At 42.5% G+C, this 25,245-nt stretch overlaps 2 protein-coding genes across 7 annotated transcripts; one reads left to right on the top strand and one right to left on the bottom strand.

The window, feature by feature from the left end:
• Positions 1-5,998: 5,998 nt before the first annotated feature.
• LOC124032026 (F-box only protein 44-like) lies at positions 5,999-19,306 on the top strand. 4 transcript variants are annotated; one of them, XM_046343986.1, is made up of 7 exons: positions 6,707-6,721; positions 10,407-10,580; positions 10,837-11,095; positions 11,203-11,320; positions 12,036-12,131; positions 12,231-12,366; positions 18,472-19,306. In XM_046343986.1, exons 2-7 carry the CDS (start codon positions 10,485-10,487, stop codon positions 18,616-18,618), a joined length of 852 nt encoding a protein of 283 aa, XP_046199942.1. In that variant the 5' UTR covers positions 6,707-6,721; positions 10,407-10,484; the 3' UTR covers positions 18,619-19,306. The 4 variants fall into 4 exon arrangements, with proteins under 4 accessions (XP_046199939.1, XP_046199940.1, XP_046199941.1 ...); XM_046343983.1 differs by lacking the exon at positions 10,407-10,580 and having other exon boundaries at positions 5,999-6,721; XM_046343984.1 differs by lacking the exons at positions 6,707-6,721; positions 10,407-10,580 and adding an exon at positions 5,999-6,694.
• A 1,950-nt stretch (positions 19,307-21,256) lies between these two features.
• On the bottom strand, positions 21,257-24,601 carry LOC124032027 (cell division control protein 42 homolog). Of its 3 annotated transcripts, none has more exons than XM_046343990.1 (6): positions 24,342-24,601; positions 23,761-23,889; positions 23,507-23,579; positions 23,298-23,407; positions 22,896-23,093; positions 21,257-22,650 (listed from the first exon to the last, which is right to left on the bottom strand). In XM_046343990.1, the coding sequence occupies exons 2-6, from the start codon at positions 23,863-23,865 to the stop codon at positions 22,567-22,569; spliced, it is 570 nt and encodes a 189-aa protein (XP_046199946.1). In that variant the 5' UTR covers positions 23,866-23,889; positions 24,342-24,601; the 3' UTR covers positions 21,257-22,566. The 3 variants fall into 3 exon arrangements, with proteins under 3 accessions (XP_046199946.1, XP_046199943.1, XP_046199945.1); XM_046343987.1 differs by having other exon boundaries at positions 21,257-22,193; positions 24,342-24,483; XM_046343989.1 differs by having other exon boundaries at positions 21,257-22,193; positions 24,248-24,343.
• Positions 24,602-25,245: the final 644 nt, after the last annotated feature.

Below are 25,245 nucleotides of genomic sequence, written 5' to 3' on the forward strand. Positions count from 1 at the left end.
CCCAGACCATGACAGACCCACCACCTCCAAATTGATCCCGCTCCAGAGTACAGACCTCATTCCGTAACGCTCATTCCTTCGACGATACGCGCAAATCAACCATCTCCGCTGGTGAGACAAAACCGCGACTCGTCAGTGAAGGGCACTTTTTGCCAGTCCTTGGTCAAGCAACTGTGGGTTTGTGTCCATAGGCAACGTTGGTGCCTGTGATGTCTGGTGAGGACCTGCCTTACAACAGGCCTACAAACCCTCAGTCCAGCCTCTCTCAGCCTATTGCGGACAGTCTGAGTACTGATGGAGGGATTGAGAGTTTCTGGTGTAACTCGGGCAGTTGTTGTTGCCATTCTATACCTGTCCTGCAGGTGTGATGTTCTGATGTACCGATCCTGTGCAGGTGTTGTTACATGTGGTCTGCCACTGCGAGGACGATCAGCTGTCTGTCCTGTCTCCCTGTAGTGCTGTCTTAGGCATCTCACAGTACAGACATTGCAATTTTTTGCCCTGGCCACATATGCAGTCCTCATGCCACCTTGCAGCATGCCTAAGGCACCTTCACGCAGATGAGCAGGAAGCCTGCTCTTTCTTTTGGTGTTTTCCAGAGTCAGTAGAAAGGCCTCTTTAGTGTCCTAAGTTTTCATAACTGTGACCTTAATTGACTACCGTCTGTAAGCTGTTAGTGTATTAGCGACCGTTGCACAGGTGCATGTTCATTAATTGTTTATTGTTTATTGTCCATTGAACAAGCATGGGAAACAGTGATATTGTGCAACGGTCGCTAATACAATGAAGATCTGTGAAGTTATTCGGATTTTTACGAATTATCTTTGAAAGACATGGTCCTGAAAATAGGACCATGGCATTCATAGCCCGACTGTTCAGACAGGTGAGGGCAAGATTGCGTGCTTTGCGTAACGATAGCTAGTCTACGAACCACTCTTAGATGATTTGTTGAGAGCCCCGACACAAAGGATACACCCCCTTAGTCTACATGACAAAAAGCAGATGTGTGGAATGGGTCACAAGGTTAGACTTGATATATGAGAAAGAGCAATCCCCCAGCCAGATAGCATTTGCCATGAAGACTGTTCTTATTGTACAGAGTTTGGCTCCGAAGACAAGACTTTTAAATCAATTGTCAACTCCAGATACCCCTTTCTCAAGAAAAATTAATGTCCTTGACCACACGCCTAGACGAACTCAAGGAGGGGAGTGAGCTTCTAGGTCCTACACTATCCCAGGACAGGTGCAACATCAGAGGTGACTTACAATGTTTCCAGACACTACCCCACACACATACTGTCTCAGACCTTATCTCCCCCAAAGCCGAAGGAGGGAGTGACTGGGCACAGACATTGTGGAGTAATTGGTTCCCCATTAATCTACATGTGAAGACAATGTTCCCTCCTGTCCTCTTTTCTTTCTGATATTTTGCATAGCAACAGGGACATGTGATAGACAAGCCTGACTTCTCCCCTCTCTGGGCCCCAGGTGACTGAGGCCCATATGAAGGAGGAAGTACAACTGCCAACACCAGAGTGAAGGGATACATTCTAATAAAAAGAGTTCAACAGTTCAATCATATAAGCATATTATGTATTTCGGGTTTCAGGTAAGACCCAGATTCAGACAACGTTGAAGTAAACAACAGCTTATTAATCCAACAGGGGCAGGCAAAAGACAGGTCAATGGCAGGCAGGGGCCATAATCCAGATAGGTGGGGCAAAGGTACAGGACGGCAGGCATTCTCAGGGTCAGGGCAGGCAGAAAAGGTCTACACCGGGAAAACTAGAAAACAGGAACAATCGAAAGACAGGAACAGTGGGAAAAACCCTGGTAGGCTTGAAGAAACAAAACGATCTGGCAACAGACAAACAGAGAACACAGGTACAAATACACAGGGGATAATGGGGAAGATCGGCGACACCTGGAGGGGGGGGGGTGGAGACAATCACAAAGACAGGGGAAACAGATCAAGGTGTGACATTATGCAGATAAGACATCTTAATGATCTATGTTACCGAGCTTCTTCTGATTCTTCCGCCACAATATCCGTGATCCTTGGGACGTCCCTTCCCTAAACCCTCTTCTAAAAGGCAGGATACCTCCAGGCAAATCTGGTTATAAGGATGTGATGGTTGTGATGATTTCATTTCAACCAGTTTTGCCTTCAGGGTAATTTAGGCCTGGAACAAAGTGTCCATTTGTAATTCTTCCATGTTTGGATGTTACAAAATGATGGAGAATAAAAATGAATTGAAGACCTATGTGGAATTGTCTTGATAGTCCTGCACTGCATGATTAAAATGACAATTTAGGGATGGCTGTATTTCTAAACTCTGAACACCCCAGACTTTTAATGTAACTCTTGACCCTATGGGCCCTAAAAGCAAGTTGATTTATTAGCTTGACTCTAGATCAAAGAAATTGATTAGTTATTGTGAGAGGAGACTAAAAATCTACTTCATTATCCAAGTATCGGTTCATAGTCAGCACGTTGCCTTGTTACAACAATATTACTACATAGATTTGTATTATTATATATCTGTTAACTGAATGCAGCAATGGATAACAGTTTGCAGTTGTACTTTCAAATACAATACAAGTTGTTTTAATCACCTACAGTATAAAAACACAACATGTAAAGTGCTGGTCCAATGTTTCGTGCGCTGAAATAAAATAAACCAGAAATGTTCCATATTTTGTGCACAAATTTGTTTACATCCCTGTTAGTGAGCATTTCTACTTTGCCAAGATAATCCATTCACCTGACAGGTATGGCATATCAAGAAGCTGATTCACTAGCATGATCATTACACAAGTGCATCTTGTGCTGGGAACAATAAAAGGCCACTCTAAAATGTGCAGTTTTGTCACAACGCAATGCAACAGATGTCTGAACTTTTGAGGGAGTGTGCAGTTGCCATCCTGACTGCAGGAATGTCCACCACAGCTGTTGCTAGAGAATTGAATGTTAATTCTCTACCATAAACTGCCTCCAAAGTGATTTTAGAGAATTTGTCAGTACGTCCCACTGGCTTCACAACTGCAGACCACATGTAGCCATGCCAGCCCAGGACCTCCACTTCCGGCTTCATCACCTGTGGGATCATCTGAGACCAGCCACCCGGAAAGCTGATAAAATTGGGTTTGCACAACTGAATAATTTCTGCACAAACTGCCAGAAACCGCCGCAGGGAAGCTCATCTGCATGTTCGCGTCCTCACCAGGGTCTTGACCTGACTGCAGTTTGGCATCGTTGCCGACTTCAGTGTGCAAATGCTCACCTTTGATGGCCACTGGCACACTGGAGAAGTGTTCTCTTCACGGATTAATGCTGGTTTCAACAGTCCCGGGCAGATGTGTATTGCGTTGTGTTGGTGAGTGATTTGCTGATGTCAACATTGTGAACAGAGTGCCCCATGGTGGTGGTGGGGTTATGGTATGGGCAGGCATAAGCTACAGGAGACAAACACAATTGCATTTTATCGATGGCAATTTGAATGCCTAGAGAGAACATGACGAGATGCCATTCATCGGCGGCCATCACCTTATGTTTCAGCATGATAATGCACAGCCTCATGACGGAGCTGTAAAACACAAAAGGGGGCATATTTGCACGTTATGGTCTTGTGAAGGCTGGCTGAATTCTGGAAAAGAGTATCTTATCGTAGCATGTCTACAGATTCTCCCTTCTTCCTGTTTTTGTTTGCTTGGAAATCTTGATACTGGAGACTGTTATTTGAAGAAACTGTGGAACCAAGGGTTGGTTATCCTCCTAAAATGTCAAGTTACGTATCACTAGATTTTATTTTATACAAGATTATGGGTATACTGGGCATCTTTCATAAGGCCTGGATGCCTTAAATCGAATACAGTACGACTGCAATGAGAAAATGCCCACGTCAGGAGAGATACGTGTTTAGGCAATCCCTAGCTGCTGGCCTGCTCAGTCCTGGACCTGGGGGTCTGCCATCCTGTGGGTTGTCACTCTAGCCTTGGCCTAACACACCCAAAAACCAATAATGAATATTTCACTAAGATTCTAAAGCTGATGTGTTGGGTTGGGGCACAGCAGAGGGTGAGATGGTTTGTTAAAGAAGAATGGTAGAAAGTGTAAGCAGAGTGAGCTGAAGACAGGAGGATAAATGGAAGTGAATGATCGGAGGTGGTTGGTGTGGTGAAGTTCTCAGAGCCCGAGGCTTGCACAGAGGGTCAGGATAAAGATGAGTCTGATAGTACGGGTGAAGTTTTTGAAGTGTTTGGAGAAAGTGGACCCTTGCCTTTTGGCTGAACTATTTGTAATTTCAGGGTGGGTGAAAACAGAGTTGGGTGATGTGGAATTGGTCAGGGTAACCAGAAGTGGCTTTGTGATAATTATTTGTGTTTCTGCTGGTCAGAGGGAGCAGGCACTCTGCTTTAAATGAATGGGGTAAGAGATGTGAATTATTTTGCTCCCATGAAAAGGGCGCCATTGAAAGGAGTGATTACTGGGGTAGCGGTAAATGTGAAAGTTGACCAACTGAAGATTCCTGGTGTTTGTGATGCTCGTCGTTTGGGGCCCGCAGGAAGGGTGGCGTGAGTGGTGAAACAGAAGAGTCGTTGTCTGTTATTTTGAGTTCTGATGTTGTGTCTTTACCTGATAAAGAGATGTTCGGATATACTGTATAAGGTATCCTGTACGAGCTTTTGTGCTGAATACATTACATTGTTACAGGTGTCAAGCTTATGGGAATGTGGCAGAAGTGTGAAGGAGGGAGGTTCCTATGTGTGAGAAGTGTGCAGAAGGGCATGAAGCAAAGAAATGTGTAGCATTGGGGAAAGTATTGGTATGTGTGTGCGAGGGTGGGTGTGCACATGGGTGTGCGAGACTTCCCAGCTAGCAATGAAGAATCTGCCCAGAAGCCGGCCCTCTTCCGGGGGGGCCGGAACTGATTGAATTGGCCCAGTGTTGGACTCGGCCTGGAATCAAAATGAATGACTGCCCTGAATCGGCCCAAGTATATCGGGCCGTTTCCATCTACCGGAATTCAGCTGACTTTGCCGGCATCTTACCAGAATCCCCCCAGAAGCGGCCCGATGCAAATTTAAATAAATGTATACAAAATTACCTGATTTAGTCATTTTAAATATTACTATTATACATTTTATGCATATAAATTATACCCATCCACCCCCTAAAAATACATGTTGGATCGTACACCTGGGGACCCTGTCAGCGTACATGCGCCTGGCCCTCCACTGGAGTCGCTACAGCGCGATGAGATAAGGACATTCCGGCCGGCCAAACCCTCCCCCTAACTCAGAAGATGCTGGGCCAATTGTGCGTCTCTCCCGGTCGCGGCCGGCACGGGTATCGAACTAGCATGGCTCCATCCACAAAGTTTTGAATGCTTATAAATTGCGTTAAATGAAGTACTAAAATACTACTTAATCTGGACTCTGAAAGAATGTAATTTAAATGTTAATTGTATTTTTTGATCACAGTGAAATGAGAAAATATGGAACAATAAATAAATAATGAAATGTTATATAAAGCAGCCCGTGTAATCATCTGCCAGAGAGTAGCCCCAATCGGCCTGAGACCCAAGTAATACATTTGGGCCAGAAAACTCACACCAGAATCGGCCCAAGCTCAATCCCCACATCCTAGAAATAAGTAATACTGCCTAAAGCGGCCCAGGGTCACATGGCGTCGGCCGAGTCTGACTCTCGGAATTGGCCCAGATCCACTGTGCTAGCTGGGTTGAAAATCAGAAGATTTACAGGGTGTGTTAAGGGCTGGTGTCCCATCCTTTCATGCTGTTGGCCTGAAGTATGACTAAATAGATTTAAATAGTGTAGTATTGTGCGTTTTGTTTTGATGTATTTTTTTTGTGAGTGTAGTGTAAATGGTAGGGTATTTTTATTTATTGAATCAATGTATAAGGGAGTTACACCCCAGTCTAGTAGGTGGCGGTAATGCAACATTTATTGGATGCCAACCGCCGTTAAACCTCATCGAAGAAGGACAGGGGCGAGGAAGGAAAACTAACAAAAATGCTGTAAACTTATGTTAAGTCGTGCTGACGTGATTAACATGCAAGTAAACAGTACCTTTCGCGTTTGAGTTTATAGTACAAGCTCATAGAAAGGGTAACAAATTTGGAGGCACAGCTGGGAGTTATTTACATGTGAGCACAGGCCCATATTCATTGAACGGAAAACGAATGAGAGACGTTTGAGAGTAACTAGCTAGCTAACGTTAGCGGGCTAACCACACAACGGATTTCTAGCTATCTTGCCATTGCCTGCATTGTCGTTATTTCCACGTGAGTAGGAAAATATGAATCTAGAAAGAGAAACGTTGTTGGATGAAATCGAACAGAGTTTATGGACTTTAACTGAGGACAATTTACGGCACCTGTGTGTACGTTGTGGAATAGGAGGTGTAGATGATTCTGAAGTGAAAGGAAAGAGCCGTCGCGCATTGCGGCGCAAACTGATTCAAGATTACTGTGAGAAGGAGGATTTAATGGAATCAGAGGATGGGGGAATATTTTGTCTTTTACAACTGAAAGACGAAATAAAAGTAATATCAGACTCGGAGGATGCTGCGAACCGTCTGCCTACAAGTCCTAGCCAGTCGGCGCCAACGACGCACTTGGACAGTGAACCCAGCGGAGAGACAGGAGCTGCGGCAGGACGGAAAGAGGAGGTAGGGTGTCCTCAGTCCAGCAGAAAGGTGAGCCCAGCTACTGAAAAGCATACATCACAGAGAGAGTGGAGTTAGTATGCCCAGTCATAAAGACTTAAAAAAAATCCACGGACAGATAGATCAGAATCAGAAAGCGAAGCTCAGCTTCAGCAGCCTAGAACATCAGATTGAAAATGTACTGAGAAAAGGATACACTGAATTAGAAATCATAGAAGCAGTAATCAGAGTTGTGAGCCCAGGGTTTTAAGATGAGGTGTTATATGGAGGGAAAAACAGACATGACATTCTACACACTTAAGTCAAATCTTGAGGACACATTATGCAGAGAAGGACACCACTGAATTCTATCACAAGTTCACTAAGGCAACAAAAAGAGCATAGAGAGTCTGCCTTGAACTTCCTAGTCTTTGACCTGAGACCGTGTTATCAGCCTTAGCTCGTGCCCAATCAGGAATGAAATATGGGTGAGTTAGTCAAGAGCCAGTGCCTGCACGCCATCGTTACTGGATTAACAAACGATAACGTCAGGACAGAGATGAGAGTGCATCTCCAGAATTTTAACACCAGTCATGAACTGTTGCTTGAGAAAATGAAAATTTCTCAGGGCAATGAAAGCGAACACATGCAAAAGGCCAGGATTTGACGTGAGTTCACACCAACATGAGTGAACGCACTACAGAGTGAGGATAATGGGGATAACGGAGAGGAATGTGCACAGGCAGAGCCCCCACAGACCACAGTCCAAAACAAAATAAATACAATTGATGCACGCGATCAAAGAACTGACATGTAGCATCATTAGTACAGTCAGTGCAAGGCCAGGGTGACAGTTAGGAATCGCTCCAACAGAAAATCAAGTACAACCAACAGGGAGAGAAGAAAATTCAGAAGTTGTTATGAGACTGGTCAACAGACTGGTCATCAGACTTGCCAGCATTACTACAATTGTGGCAGTGATAGCCATTGGGCAGTAGGATCAGGGGCAACGCACAGCCATCAGGAAACGCCTGAGGGTCACAACCATGGAACGGTGTGTGACCTTAGATACGTCTAGTTCCATCCAGTGTTGCTGCAGTGTAAAGGGAGAGAGAACCTCAGAGTTTAAGATGTGTTCATAAAGCTGAAGACCAGCACTATAGGACACAGGGAATCAGGTACCCATCATAAGTGAGGAATGGAGAAGACCAGCACTATAGGACACAGGGAATCAGGTACCCATCATAAGTGAGGAATGGAGAAGACCAGCACTATAGGACACAGGGAATCAGGTACCCATCATAGGTGAGGAATGGAGAAGGACACAGGGAATCAGCACTATAGGACACAGGACACAGAATCGGTATCCATCATAGGTGAGGAATGGAGAAGACCAGCACTATAGGACACAAGGAATCGGGTATCCATCATAGGTGAGGAATGGAGAAGACAAGCACTATAGGACACAGGGAATCAGGTATCCATCATAGGTGAGGAATGGAGAAGATTGAATTTGCAACACACACATTATAGACCTCTGGCAGAAATCATAAGCAATACTAGGGTTGCACATTTTGTGGAATATTCAGAGGTGGAAACTTTCAGTGGGAATATATGGGAATTAACGGAAATATATGCACATTAATATTAATACCATTTAAATGTAATGTTTTTTGCATTTGATATATTTACCATATCATATGCAGACAGAAACATACACATTTGGACTTTAATCCCACACTGAAGTATCGTCCTAAAAATGTAAACACTGACGCAGACTTTGTCACGTTCTTCTTTGCATGCTGAACATTAAATGGAAGAATGCACCGAGAAACACTCACCTGAGACGGTAAAAGCAACACTCAATAATGTTCAGACACAACAGAATGACTGTGTAACTTGGATATCCACAGTCACACTAAGGCCATCGGCGCAAGAGGAGCTGTTAAGGTGGGTGGGAACAGTTACAGACCGACTGTCTCCACACGATCTCATGCAGGCTCAGTTAAAGAATGCAGCTGTATGGTGAATCTTGGAACTGAAAAGGCAAAGGACTAAGACAAAACCAACAATGTCAACAACATTCATGCTAAGTCAGTTACTGCAAGAGTGTAACAGGCTCTATGTCTCACCAGAGGTATTCTTACAAAGGGAAACAGCAGAAAGGACACAATTTGTGGTACCAAGTCAGTACAGAACACTAAATGACAAGTACTTAGGCACCGAAATGGCCCATCTAGGAACAGAAAGAGTGTTGAACTTATTAACACAAACACTTTTATTGGCCACGCATGCAACATGGCATTGAACAATTTATCACTAAAGTGTGTATCAAACAAAATAGACCCTGTGTAATAACTAGGACTCCAATGCAACATGTACGGGCTACAGGTCCTTTCCAGATTTCAATTGACTGCGTTTGGAGAAGAGCAGAGGGTGCTATGAGTACATTTGAGTTATTTTAGATAACTTTACAAAATATGTACATGCCAACCCCAACAGAAATAAGTCAGGGAAAACTGCAGCAAAAAAGCTTTTCGAGGACTTTTTCCTGAAGTTTTTGGCTTTGTCATAAACCATCATGATCAGGGAAGAGAGTTTGAAAATCAGTTCTTCAGAGCCTTCCAGAACCTCTCCATATTATCCACAGGGGAATCCGGTGGAGAGATTTAACCGTACACTAAGGTCATTCATGCATATATTGTACCACAAGTGAAGCTACTGGATTCGCACCACATTTCCTGCTATTTGGAAGGGCTCCACTGCTACCTATTGACCTTTTTTTTGGGTTACAGATAAAGGAACAGGAGAAATCATGCTAAGAAGTTGCAGCAACAGATGGCGGAATACTATGATATCGCCATAAGAAACATGGAGAAATCAACAGCAAAGTTAAAAGCCTACTACGATCGGAATAAAATGAGTTTGGTTCTGTTCTCAGGGGATCATGTCAGAACGTGGGGCACCGGGAAAGCTAAGATCACACTGGGAGGACCAAATACACATGGTAGTAACAAGGAAAGGTGACTGCCCTGTCTAGGAGGTCAAACCCAAGAGGGGTACAGACAGGGCCTGGGTTTTGCGTTGCAATATGCTCTTGTCAGGTAATTCTCTACCATTTGAGGAACCATTTCAAGCACCGCATAGTCTGTGGAGAAGGGAACCGCCCCAGTGTAGAGGTCTGTGGAGAAGGGAACCGCCCCAGCGTAGAGGTCTGTGGAGAAGGGAAATACTGAGAGCACTGAGTCAGAGCTCAGATGAGGATTCTTATCCAGTATTCATCAACAGGCCACTTATGGATGACGAAAGCAGACAGAGTAGCACACAGCTGGTATCCGATAATAGTGAGGAACAGGATCAAACTGATAGAAACTTCACTGTGAAGGAGTGCCAACCTGTCCTCAGGGAGACTCACGAAGAGGACAGGGGTTCAGCCTGGCAGAGGAGGCCCAGAGACATCCTAACCTATAACAATTTAGTGCTGCCAAGCTCTTATCAGGATACGAACAAGAGATTCTCTTATTATTAATGAACAGTACCTTTCGCTTTGGAGTTTATATTATAAGCTCATTGAAAGAGTAAAATAAACGTTTGTTGTAGCTGTCAATGAGCTTGCTGCACCCGCTACTGAGAATTTTGACAATTTTTCAGCAGCAAACTGCTCTAACTCTTCAATGTTTGAGGGGTGCTCTCCACCAACTGCTTTTTTCATCTTTTGGTTTTGGATGTGATTCAGATCTGGACTCGTTGCTGATTCAGATCTGGACCCCACAACAGTCAGCATCTCTTGTTAACCATTCCTGGTTGCTTTTTGATGTGTGTTTGGGGTCGTTCTCCTGCTGGAAGATCTACAACCTTTAATGAAGACCCAGTTTTGGACACTGTGCTGAACATTGGACTCAAACAGCTGGTAATCTTCTGATTTCATGATGTCTTGTGCACATTCAAGACATCCAGTACCAGAGGCAGCAAAGCAACCTCACAGCATTATCAAACCTCCCCCATCTTTTATTCTTATTCTAGGGAGTTATTTTATTTTCACTTAATTTGGTTGTAAGTAAACACAACACTCATCTGTATTGCCAAATAGCTATAATTTTGTTTTATTAGTCCATAGTACATAATTTGTCTCCCATGTCAACGAAAACATCCATTCTCTTGTTCAGTTCACAGGCATGCTACCTGTGCTCCCTCTAGAAGTCCTGGAGGAGATGCTCCTAAATGTCCCTCCACAGCAGGTGGTGTGTGTCTGTCGACTTGTGTGTCGTGAGTGGAAAGAAGTGGTGGACAGTGATTCTCTTTGGAGAGAGAGGTGCCGAAGAGAAGGATACCAGACATATGTGACTAAACTACCTAAAGACTGGCGTTTGTTTTACTTCTTGTGTAAGAAGAGGCGTAATCTTCTCAAGAACCCCAGAGCAGATGGTAGGAGTCAAAAACAACAATGTTTAAATTCTCTGTTGGTGTATGGGGGTCCTGTTATTAACCCCAGAACCCACATTTCAAATCCCTCCCTTCCTATTTTTCTCCAGATAAATTCAAGGGCTGGCAAATTATGGAGAATGGAGGGGATAAATGGAAAATAGAGTCAGTGCAAGAAGTGCCGCTTCCTGACAACACTGTCCAAAAGTACTTTGCGACTTCTTACTCGTGAGTATACTACTATACTATTTTCAGTGAGAGAATATCACCCTGTCCCACCTTGTTTCACATCCACATTGGTGTTGTATTTCTTTTCCAGCTCTTCTAATACATTTGAATGGTAATAATTCCTATGATGCAAGATGGATACAGTGCAATTGACAATGACCTTGCTGTCTAGCCCAGGGTTGGGAGCCACAAAAAAATCTGAACTCATCATGGGAGTCCTCAGTGGCTCGCGGGCCTGCATACCCACATCCATACCCCCAGCGTGCGAGCAAAACATATTAGCGGCCCTCTTGACAGTGGAGAGAAAAAGTTTTAGATTTAATTTCCTGCAATTCGACACATTTTGCCTTGGGGTATAGAAAAATTGTAGGTAATACGACCATGATTAAGACAAGTTTAGATAGCTCGCCGCTGGACTAACTTACCAACCTTAAAGGTTTTTGCTGACGTAAGCTAATTGAGTGACTATCAGTGACTAACATAAGAGAGAAACTGCTGGTGCACAACCTAATTTTGAGATTGCACCTTGTGTATTCTACTATTTACATTTCACTGAACCTTTATTTAACTAGGCAAGTCGGTTAAGAACAAATTCTTATTTACAATGAGTTGCCCATCCCTGGTCTAGCCTATATGGACACTTAGATGGCTGCTTACTATCAACCTTGGTAAATGTGTTGTCTGTGTGTGTCGTCTTGTCTTTGGTTCATCTCAGGACCTGCAGGAAGTCTCAGCTGATTGACTTGGAGAAAGAGGGTTACAGGCCTTCTTTCATGGATGACTTTCAACCCGACATCATTATATCTGACTGGTGAGAGGAATATTAGAATTTTGTCATTCAGTGTCTGCTACTCTATACTTGTCAGAGGAATAGTTCTGTACAACTTGTATGTTTGTGTGTCCATATCAGGTATGCTCCACGGAGGGAATGTGGCGCTAAATATGAGATCTGTGTTGAGTTGCTAAATCATAAGAAGCAGCCAATTAAGAAGTTTAGTCCAGGAACTGTCATCTTTCAAAACTGGGATGATCATAAATGGAATCAGGTAAAACCTTCAGACTTTAAGATAATTCTCCATATACATGGGTCTGTAAATAGCTGACTACACAATCAACAATGTGGTTTCTCCTTGTCTTATGTTTTACTAAGATTGTGTGCATTAGACATTTTCAGTGATTGCATTGTAAGATGTTTGTTTTATTAATTTGCACCAAAAAATACTATTAAAAGACTAACAGTGCAGATAAAAACAAGGTAAAAAGGTGTGCATGTGAGGTTGTAAACCTACGAAAGAACTATATATTAGAGTCAGTCAAAGTTTGGACACTTACCCATTCCAGGGTTTTTCTTTATTTTTACTATTTTCTACATTCAAGACATCAAAACTCTGAAATAACACATATGGAATCATGTAGTAACCAATTTATTTTATTTTTTACTTTTTATATTTGAGATTCTTCACAGTAGCGACCCTTTGCCTTGATGACAGCTTTGCTCTTGGCATTCTCTCAACCAGCTTCATGAGGTAGTCACCTGGAATGTGTTTCAATTAACAGGTGTGCTTTGTAAAAAGTTAATTTGTGGAATTTCTTTCCTTAATGCGTTTGAGCCAATCAGTTGTGTTGTGACAAGGTGGGGGTGGTATACAGATGAAAGCCTTATTTGTTAAAAGACCAAGTCCATATTATGGCAAGAACAGCTCAAATAAGCAAAGCAAAACGACAGTCCGTCATTACTTTAAGACATGGGGAACATTTCAAGAACTTTGAAAGTTTCTTCATTTGCAGTCGCAAAAACCATCAAGCGCTATGATGAAACTGGCTGTCATGGGGACCCGGACAGGAAGGGAAGACCCAGAGTTACCTCTGCTGCAGAAGATAAGTTCGGTAGAGGTAGATGCACCTCAGATTGCAGCCCAAATAAATGCTTTACAGAGTTCAAGTAACAGACACATATCTGAATTAACTGTTCAGAGGAGACTGCATGCATCAGTCCTTCATGGTCAAGTTGCTGCAAAGAAACCACTACTAAAGGACACCAATAAGAAGAAGAGACTTGCGTGGGCCAGGAAACACGATCAATGGACATTAGACCGGTGGAAATCTGTCCTTTAGTCTGATGAGTCTAAATTTGAGATTTTTGGTTCCAACCGCCTTGTCTTTGTGAGATTCAGAGTAGTTGAACGGATGATCTCTGAGTGTGTAGTTCCCACCGTGAAGCATGGAGGAGGAGGAGGTGCGTTTGCTGGTGACACGGTGGGAACTACACATGCCGAGATCACGATTTATTTAGAATTCAAGGCACACTTCACCAGCATGGCTACCACAGCAGTATGCAGTGTTTTGCCATATAATCTGGTTTGCACTCAGTGGGGCTATCATTTGTTTTTCAACAGGACACTGACTCAACACACCTTCAAGCTGTGTAATGGCTATTTGACCAAGAGAGAGAGTGATGGAGTGCCGCATCAGATGACCTGGCCTCCACAATAACCCGACCTCAACCCATTGAGATGGTTTGTGATGAGTTGGACTGCAGAGTGAAGAAAAAGCAGCCAACAAGTACTCAGCATTTGTGGGAACTCCTTCAAGACTGTTGGAAAAACATTCCAGGTGATGCTGGTTGAGAGAATGCCAAGAGTCTGCAAAACCATCATCAAGGCAAAGGGTGGCTACTTTGAAGAATCTCAAATATAAAATATAGATGTTTGGGGGTTACTACATGATTTCATGTGTTATTTCATAGTTTTGATGTCTTTACTATTAGTATACGATGTAGAAAATAGTAATAAATTAAGAAAACCCTTGAATGAGTAGGTGTGTCCCAACTTTTGACTGGTACTGTATATACAGTGCCTTCGGAAAGTATTCAGACCTTGACTTTTTCCACATTTTGTTATTAAACTAAATTGTATTGGTCACATACAGGTGTTTAGCAGATGTTATTGCGGGTGTAGCGAAATCTTGTGCTTCAAGTTCCGACAGTGCAGTAATATCTAACAATTTCACAACATATACCACACACAAATCTAAGGAAGGGAATTAAGAATATATAAATATATGGACGAGCAATGTCAGAGGCGCATAGAATAAGATACAGTAGAATAGTATAGAATACAGTATATGAGATGAGTGCAAGATATGTAAACATTACTAAAGTGACGAGTATTCCATTTATTAAAGTGGCCAATGATTTCAAGTCTGTGTATATAGGCAGCAGCCTCTCTGTGCTTGTGATGGATATTTAATTAACAGTCTAATGGCCTTGAGATAGAAGCTGTTTCTCGGCCCCAGCTTTGATGCACCTGTATTGACCTCGCCTTCTGGATGATAGCGGAGTGAACAGGCAGTGGCTCAGGTGGTTGTTGTCCTTGATGATCTTTATGGCCTTCCTGTGACATCGGGTGCTGTATGTGTCTTGGAGGGCAGGTAGTTTGCCCCCAGTGATACATTGAGCCATACCAGGCGGTGATACAGCCCAACAGGATGCTCTCAATTGTGCATCTGTAAAAGTTTGTGAGGGTTTTAGGTGACAAGTCAAATTTCTTTAGCCTCCTGAAGTTGAAGAGGTGCTGTTGCGCCTTCACCACACTGTCTGTATGGGTGGACCATTTCAGTTTGTCAGTGATGTGTGCGCTGAGGAACTTGAAGCTTTCCATCTTCTCCACTGTTGTCCCATCTGTGGATAGGGGGGTGCTCCCTCTGCTGTTTCCTGAAGTCCACGATCATCTCCTTTTGTTTTGTTGACGTTGACTGAGAGGTTATTTTCCTGGCTCCACACTCCCAAAGCCCTCACCTCCTCCTTGTAGGCTGTCTCGTCGTTGTTGGTAATCAAGCCTATTACTGTTGTCTGCAAATTTGTTGGAGGCATGCTTGGCTACGCAGTCATGGGTGAACGGAGTACAGAAGGGGGCAGAGCACACACCCTTGTGGGGCCCCACTGTTGAGGATCAGCGAAGTGGAGGTGTTGTTTCCTACCTTCACCGCCTGGGGGCGGCCCGTCAGGATTTCCAGGACCCAATTGCACAGGGCGGGGTTCACACCCAGTGCCTCGAGCTTAATGATGAGCGTGGAGGGTACTATGGTGTTAAATGCAGAGCTTTAGTCAATGAACAGCATTCTAACATAGGTATTCCTCTTGTCCAGATGGGATTGTGCAGTGTGATGGCGATTGCATCGTCTGTAGACCTATTAGGGCGGTAAGCAAATTGAAGTGGGTCTAGGGTGACTGGTAAGGTGGAGGTGATATGGTCCTTGACTAGTCTCTCAAAGCATTTCATGATGACAGAAGTGAGTGCTATGGGGCTAAATTTATTTAGTTTAGTAACCTTTGCATTCTTGAGTACAGGAACAATGGTGGCCATCTTGAAGCATATGGGGACAGCAGACTGGGATACGGAGAGATTGAATATGTCCGTAAACACACCAGCCAGCTGGTCTGCGCATGCTCTGAGGATGTGGCTAAGGATGCCTTCTGAGCCGTCAGCCTTGTGAGGGTTAAGACGTTCAAATGTCTTACTCACGTCTGCCTTGGAGAAGGATAGCCCACAGTCCTTGGTACCGGACTGGGTCAGTGGCACTGCGTTATCCTCAAAGCGGGCAAGGAACAGGTTTAGCTTATCAGGAAGCAAGACCTTGGTGTCCGCAACATGATTTGGCTTTCCTTTTTTAGTCGGATGATAATTTGCAGACCCTGCCACATACGTCTCTTGTCTGAGCGATTCCACTATGTATAGAGACAGACGTTTTGCCTGTTTGATCGCCTTGCGGAGAGAATGACTACTCTGTTTGTATTCTGCCATATTCACAGTCACCTTGTCGTGGTTAAATGCGGTGGTTCGCTCTTTCAGTTTTGCGAAAATGCTGCCATCTATCCACGGTTTCTGGTTAGGGTAGGTTTTAAGTCTTTTGGTACAACATCTCCTATACACTTCCTGATAAACTCAGTCACCGTCTGTGTATTCATCAATATTATTCTCGGAGGCTGCCCGGAACATATCCCAGTCCGTGTGATCAAAACAATCTTGAAGCGTGGATTCCAATTGGTCAGACCAGTCTTGAATAGTCATTAGGACAGGTACTTCCTGTTACGTTACAGCCTTGATATAAAATGGATTAAACAAAACATTTTCCTTAGCAATCTACAAACAGCGAAAACAGGTTTTATTTTAATATTTTGGCACACTTGATAACAAATAAAGAAATACCTTGTTTACATAAGTATTCTGACTCTTTGCTATAAGATTTGAAATTGAGCTCGGATGCATCATGTTTCCATTCCATTGATCATCCTTAATGATTCTTCAACTTGATTGGAGTCCACCTGTGGTAAATTCAATTGATTGGACATGATTTGAATATTCAAGCACCTGTCTATATAAGGTCCCACAGTTGACTGTGCATGTCAGAACAAAAACCAAGCCATGAGGTTGAAGGAATTGTCCGTAGAGCTCCGAGACGACACAGTTCCCTCAATCATACTTAAATGGAAGAAGTTTGGAACCACCAAGACTTTTCCTAGAGCTGGCCGCCCGGCCAAACTGCGCAATCGGGGGAGAAGGGCCTTGGTCAGGGAGGAGACCAAGAACCCAATGGTCACTCTAACAGAGCTCCAGAGATCCTCTGTGGAGATGGTTGTCCTTCTGGAAGGTTCTCCCATCTCCGCAGCACTCCACCAATAAGTCCTTTATAGTAGAGTGGCCAGACGGAAGCGAGTCCTCAGTGAAAGGCACATGACAGCCTGCTTGGAGTTTGCAAAAGGCACCTGTCCGATGTAATCAAGAATTGGCCTGAATACCAAGAGGAGACCTGGCACCATCCCTACGGTCAAGCAAGGTGGTGGCAGCATCATGCTATGGGGATATTTTTCAGCGGCAGGGACTGGGAGACTAGTCAGGATCGAGGGGAAAGATGAACGAAGCAAAGTACAGAGAGCTCCTTGATGAAAAGCTGCTCAGGACCTCAGACTGGGGCGAAGGTTTACCTTCCAACGGGACAACGAAGAACACAGCCAAGACAATGCAGGAGTGGTTTCAGGACAAGTCTGAATGTCCTTGAGTGGCCCAGCCAGAGCTCGGACTTAACCCGATCTAACATCTCTGGAGAGACTTGAAAATAGCTGTGCTGCGACTCTCCCCATCCAACCTGACAGAGCTTGAGAGGATCTGCAGAGAAGAATGGGAGAAACTCCCCAAATACAGGTGTGTCAAGCTTCTAGAGTCATACCCAAGAAGACTCAAGGCTGTAATTGCTGCCAAAGGTGTTTCAACAAAGTACTGAGTAAAGAGTCAGAATACTTATGTAATATTTCAGTTTTTGTATTTTTTTAAATACATTTGCAAACATTTCATTGCTTAGATTTTTTGGTATTGTGTGTAGATTGATGAGGGGAAAATACTATTTAATCCGTTTTAGAATAAGGCTGTAACATAACAAAATGTGGAAAAAGTCAAGGGGTCTGAATACTTTCCAGAAAACACAGTACACTGACTGGTAATGTACAGTTGAAGTCGGAAGTTTACGTACACTTAGGTTGGAGTCATTAAAACTTGTTTTTCAACCACTCCACAAATGTCTTGTTAACAAACTATAGTTTGGGCAAGTCGGTTAGGACATCTATTTTGTGCATAACACAAGTCATTTTCCAACATTTATTTACAGACAGATTATTTCACACCTATTATTTCAAACCTGACTGTACACACCAGCTCTGTCAGGAGGAATGGGACAAAATTCATCCAATTTATTGTGGGAAGCTTGTGGAATGCTACCCAAAACGTTTGGCCCAAATTAGACAATTTAAAGGCAATGCTACCAAATACTAATTTGAGTGTATGTAAACTTCTGGCCGACTGGGAATGTGATGAAATAAATAAAAGCTGAAATAAATAATTCTCTCTACTGTTATTCTGACATTTCACATTCTTAAAATAAAGTGGTGATCCTAACTGGCCTAAAACAGGGCATTTTTACTAGGATTACATGTTTGTGAATTGTGAAAAACTTAGTTTAAATGTATTTTGCTAAGGTTTATGTAAACTTCTGACTTCAACTGTATATACAAAACAGATTGTTCCCAATTAAACAAAGCATACTAATTACAATTGAACATTAAAATATGGTCTCTTCAATGATCCTCTTCCATGTTTCAGATGACTCATGTGTTCAAGAATTATGGACCAGGTGTGCGGTACATCCGATTCATTCATGGAGGAAAGGATACTCTGTACTGGGCTGGCTGGTATGGAATTCGGGTCACCAACAGTAGCATTGAGATCTGCCCATCGGTGGACAGATAGCTTTCGGTGTTCCCATTTACTCTCCCAAGAGGTTACATGTGAACATTGTGCCTACCTGCAAGCTTTACTTTAGCATCTGTACCTTAGCATAGTGTACACCGTGTTCTGTCTTTTCTGCCTTTGGCACCCTGTTTCCATGTGGATATAGACGATTCTAGCTGTAGAATATATACTTTTTTATATATTAATATTAATTTTCCCCTAGTCTGATTTAGTGCCTGTTTTTGTCCACTCTGTCCTTGTGGACACTGTAGAGAGAAACGGAAGACAAGAACGTGTTCCTCAGTCTTGTCTTTCAGTGATGGGGTTAGAGTATTTTGTATTTTAAACCGTAAGAAGGATATAGCCACATTTGTAGTAAGAAAACAGAAACCACTGTTTATTACAACCACATCTAGCTGCTGTCGTCAAGGGAAAGGGTGGCTACTTTGAAGAATCTCAACATATATTTTGATTTAATACTTTTTTCAGTAATTACATGATTACATATGTTATTTCATAGTTTTGATGTCTTTACTATTATTCTACAATGCACAAAATAAAGAAACCTGGAAAGGGGTGTCACCTTTTGACTGGTAATGTACAGTTGAAGTCTGAAGTTTACATACACTTATGTTGGAGTCATTAAAACTCGTTATTGTTTTATTTTATTTTACCCCCCTTTTTCTCCCCAATTTCTTGGTGTCCAATTGGTAGTAGTTGCTGTCCTATCGCTGCAACTCCCGTACGCCTCAGGAGAGGCGAAGGTCGAGAGCCATGCTTCCTCCAAAACACAACCCAACCAAGCCGCACTGCTTCTTTTTTTGTGTCTAAAAATATATATAATTTGCCCTTTTTCTCCCCAATTTCGTGGCATCCAATAGTTTTTCGTAGCTACTATCTTGTCTCATTGCTACAACTCTCGTACGGGCTCGGGAGAGATGAAGGTTGAAAGTCATGCGTCCTCCGATACACAACCCAACCAAGCCGCACTGCTTCTTAACACAGCGCGCACCAATGTGTCGGAGGAAAAACCGTACACCAAGCAACCTGGTCAGCGTGCACTGCTCCCGGCCCGTCACAGGAGTCGCTGGTACTAGATGAGAGGAGGATATCCCTGCCGGCCAAACCCTCCCTAACCTGGACGGCTGCGACAGAAACTGGACTCGAACTCAGAATCTCTGGTGACACAGCTAGCACTGCGATACAGTGCCTTTAGAACACAGCGCCACCCGGGAGGCCTTAAATCTCGTTTTTAAACAACCCCACAAATTTCTTGATAACAAACTATAGTTTTGGCAAGTCGGATAGGACATCTACTTTGTGCATGACCCAGATCATTCTTCCAACAATTGTTTACAGAAAGATTTTTTCACTTATAATTCACTGTATCACAATTCCAGTGGGTCAGATGTTTACATACACTAAGTTGACTGTGCCTTCAAACAGCTTGGAAAATTCCAGAAAATGTCATCCCAACACCATCCCAACCGTGAAGCACAGGGGTGGCAGCATCATGTTGTGGGGGTGCTTTGCTGCAGGAGTGAGTGGTGCACTTCACAATATAGATGGCACCATGAGGAAGGAAAATGATGTGGATATATTGAAGCAACATCTCAAGACATCAGTCAGGAAGTTCAAGCTTGGTCGCAAATGGGTCTACCAAATGGACAATGACCCCAAGCATACTTCCAAAGTTGTGGCAAAATGGCTTAAGGACAACAAAGTCAAGGTATTGGTTTGGCCTTCACAAAGCCCTGACCTCAATCCTATAGAAAATTTGTGGGCAGAACTGAAAAAGCATGTGCGCTCTAGGAGGCCTACAAACCTGACTCGGTTACACCAGCTCTGTCAGGAGCTTATTATGGGAAGGTTGTGGAAGGCCACCTGGAACATTTGACCCAAGTTAAACAATTAAGGCAATGCTACCAAATACTGAGTATGTAAACTTCTGACCCACTGGGAACGTGATAAAAGAAAGTGAAATAAATCTCTCTATTCTGACATTTCAAATTCTTAAAATAAAGTGGTGATCCTAATTGACTTAAGACAGGGTATTTATACTCTGATTAAATGTCAGGAAATGTGAAACTTAGCCAAATATATTTAACTATGTAAACTCCCGACTTCAACTGTAGGTGAATTAGACAAGGATTTCATTTTTATTAAAAAGACTGCATGGAGGCTTTAAACAAGGCAGGCCGACCAAAGGAAAGAAAGCAAAGTGAACTTGAATGTAAATTTGTATGTACATAACCATCTGACAAAGGACACCTTAAGAAACATAGTTAACACTTTTGTAAACATTTTATTTGTTAACATGTACAGTATATATTGAGGATACACAGAACATGGTGCACTACCTTACTATATGTATGAAGATCATTATTTCAAGTGTTGGTATAACTGTTTGTAAAACTAATACTTTTCAATTCAATAATATAATGTAGCCTAATTTGGTTGTACTGCAATCCTGTCGAGATTGCTTCTTATGCCTTTACAATATTAAATAAAAGTGTACTGTCCTTGTTTCTTCAACTAGTGTGATTGAGTGTCATCCTCTATGCCAGAACACTGACAATACAATATACTGAGAGCCCATACTTAAAATCAGGGGCATATCAGCACTCCTATTCTGAGAATGAATCAGAAAATAATGCACACTTGAGAATTCTAAACTTTATTTGGTTGATACATTTCAAGAAATTCACTTATACTCAAATTGTGACAACGGGAGATGTACATTTTTGTATAAAACAAATAAACATCCTGTAAGATTCTGTTCCTGTCAAAGGAGGAACAATTTGTCAACTGAGGGAAATTCTAAAGCCAAAGTCTCATGGTGGTTTTACACTGCAACAATGAGCCGTTTCATTCAGAGCAGTAAAGACTTAAGTGCCTAGAATGCAATAGAGTATGTGACATCAGACAAGGCATTTGCTTTAAAAGACAAAAAAAAAAGACTATATTGCCCTGACAAACATAGCATATGTTGTAACTGGGTTGGCACCAACATATTGTTACTACCGACTGTTACAGAATCTATTATCACTTTCCCAATTGAAAGGGGATTTATGTTCACCTCAGGTGTTCATGAAAACATTATATACACCTGAAAAAAGGGAATCATAAAAATAAAAAAACTTGTGGAATATTGCCGACAGTATTGAAGGTAAAATTGTTGTCTTGTTGTCACTGGTCCCAATCATCAGCTGTGTGTGTCTGTGACCCTTCCACACATCTGATAAGACTATGCAGCCACCAATCTGTTTAACTGAAAAATACTGAGATGGCTCTAGGAATGATGTGTACTACTACATAAGAGGGTTATATTGCAAAGGTTCTAGTAGAGAGCAATCTAGTTCAGTTCACACACTACTTTGCAAACATTGTAAAAATATTTGTGTCAGTTACCAATAGGAGTGAAGTAACGTTGTGCAATAATGGTTTGCTTTTCTCCGAGTAGTGTTGATGAAATGCTCTAACCAATAGAAGAGAGGAAATGCTCAGAGCAGCACACATTTGCGCCTCTTCTTGGGTTCCGGAGGCTCCAGGGCAGCCAGTATTGCCTCATCAAACACATTCTTTAGTCCTTTCTGCAAACACAAAACATGAATGTACCAAATACATTTTTTACCTTGCAGTGTGTAACCACAACTGGTAATACCATCTTTTAAAAGGAAAACAAACTCAGCTGCTCTCTTACGTAAACTTGCCACTTAAGTGCCAAACTGGACATGTTCTCTCCCATAGAAAATACAGGTTAGCATCCTTGCCGTGAAGGCCAAGGTAGTATGGGTTATTATGACTAGGCTAGGCGTAAACAAAATTGACTATGAAATGAAAGAAGTTAATGGGCACTCATTTAAAAAGAGCATCTTGGTTATTTACTTGACAAATAGACATTCCTTTACATTAAAAGACGCAGCAGACGATCAGAGGCAAAGCAAATATTTTAAAAGACCGCCGTCAAAACAGACAGCACTTTCTCTGGGTTTCAGGGGGTTCTAGAGCTGCTAGGATAGCTTCATCAAATACATTCTTCAGACCTCGCTATAGAGAGGGAGGAGAAAGAGGGGAATATGACCAGTGTTAGATAGAGGTTAGTTAGCAGACATACAAGAGTAAAGTGATTTCGGATGGGTTTCCAATACTAGGCCACCACTAACACAGAAAGAATGAAGGCAAGACAAGCTTAGCACAAAGACAACACAGACTATATGCACATTAACATAAGTTGCTATTATGCAAGTCATAACTCTATTCCCTATTTTATATGTTTTAGATAGAAGTCTCACCTGTGTTAGGGCAGAGCACTCAACGTATTTGACTGCTTTCAGGTCACGGGCGAGCTTCTCAGCTGTCTCAGGGCTGATGGGCTTCTGTTTGTTCTTGGCCAGCTTCTCTACTGTGGAAGGGTCATCTCTCAGGTCAATCTGAGTTCCAACCAGCAGGAATGGTGTCTTCGGACAGTGGTGAGTGATTTCAGGTACCCACTGCAAGAGAGAGGAAACATTATTTTCAAACAATCAGAAAAGTTAATCCATCAGAATGTGTCATAACTAGCATCTTCCCCATCACTTCACATGTTACCAATTTAACATTCTATTTAACCTACTAGAAATAATGTATAATTTAGTCAATATTGCTTTATTAAAATGTGTGCATTGTATGCTTCAAGGGCTTGGCGTTGTACTCACCTTTTCTTTAACATTCTCAAATGAAGAGGGTGAAACACTAGAGAAACAAACTAGGAAAACATCAGTCTGGGGATAGCTCAAAGGTCGTAACCTGTCATAATCCTCCTGACCTAAGAAACAGATAACGTGTTGATTAAATGAATAGCATTCAACGAAAAATATGATCTATTCAAATTGTGAACATGTCCTTGAAAAGGATCCACTCTTACCCGCAGTATCAAATAATCCTAGGGTGTAAGGTTCACCTCCAATCATGACAGTTACTGCATAGTTATCAAACACCTGTGATGAGAAAATGAAAAGAATGAGATGTCCTGTTCCATGATTATTCTGAATGGTAGTTATTGAGAAGAACAAGCTACGCCTCTTTAAAGCGTGCGAAACACGAGAATGAGACACCTAACTCTGGTGATCAATAATCACTGTGACTGAGATAAACCCAATGTATAGAAGATACACATACTGTTGGTACATATTCAGAGGGGAATTTGTTGGTTGTGTATGAAATCAAAAGGCAGGTTTTTCCCACCGCTCCATCTCCAACCACAACACATTTAATCGTCTGCATATTTGTGTTCTGTTTACTGTATGTCTGAAAGAGAAAAGACAAAGAAAAAACTTCCGCATAAGTTAGCTACAAGACTTAAGACGAGTGGCAGGGAAGACGTATCCAGTAGTAGCTGGTTGTATGCTACGAACGTTAGCTAGCTAACGTCTGAAACTTGTTTCCTACGTGGCTAGCAAGCCAGGTCTAAATGAAGAAGTTGTAGCAACAACCAACTAGACTCAATAGAAATCCATGACAAAAGATAACTAGCTACAATTGATACTTTTCTCTAACTAATTTAAACTGACGTCGCTAATGTTTGCTAGCTATCTGGGTTGGTGTTCGCAGATCTCATTCTCAATTTCATATTCATTTGATTTGTTACTAACGATGAATGACAAACCTATAGCTAAAACACCTTCATGAACAGCGTTGGTATCATTTCAATTGATACCCTATTGATGATGATAACATGTAATTCGAAAGATTTCCCTTACCTCTTTCTTCTTCTTGTGCGTTTCCGGCAGACTAGACGCTGTATTGCTGCCGGTCTCAGATCGGAGGGAGAATTACACATTTAAATATCTAATAGCCTATCAACTGTAGGTGCAGGCTGGTGCAATAAAGACCGACAACAGTTTCCTTTCTATTTTGTCTCTGCCTGTCATTTGAGCCCAAGATTGTTACAAGCAAAAATTCAGTTACACCCAACTCGCAGAAAAGTGTCCTCAGCAATATTTTTGATTTAACTAGGCAAGTCAGTTAAGAACAAATTCTTATTTACAATGACGGCCTACACCATCCAAACTCAGACGACACTGGAGAAATTGTGCAATGCCCTATGGAACCCCAAATAATAGCCAGGTGTGACTCTGTCTGGATTCGAAACAGGGACTGTAGTGACGCCTCTTACACTAAGATGCAATGTCTTAGACTGCTGCGCCACTCATCAATATAACAGGGCATGCTTCACAGTCAATACCTCTTCATATGCCTTACACTTTTCACCTGGGTGTTTCCCCACTAACAATAACCCACTTCCCAATCCACAATGACCCAACCTCAGCCTTGTCAACAGAACCTCATCCCTCCTTTCACGCCACACATACTTACTGACCTTTCTCACAAAATTCTGGATAGAATCCCCCATTTACGTTCCCACTCCTGTGTCAACCAGTCTGCTATGATGCTTCTACATTCCCCTTAATGGGAACCCCACATATATCTCCTACCTCTTCAGAGCTTTCTTCACAACCTTATCCACTGCCTCATTTCCCCCTACCCCAGCATGAGTTCTGGGATCCACAGAAAACGTACCTTACACTAGTGATGGGTCGTTCACAAACTAATGGCTCTTTTTGAACTGATCTTTTTGGTTAAAGTGGAGAGCCGTATCGCATC

The sequence above is a fragment of the Oncorhynchus gorbuscha genome, linkage group LG03, assembly GCF_021184085.1.
Source record: "Oncorhynchus gorbuscha isolate QuinsamMale2020 ecotype Even-year linkage group LG03, OgorEven_v1.0, whole genome shotgun sequence".
Lineage (NCBI taxonomy): Eukaryota > Metazoa > Chordata > Actinopteri > Salmoniformes > Salmonidae > Oncorhynchus > Oncorhynchus gorbuscha.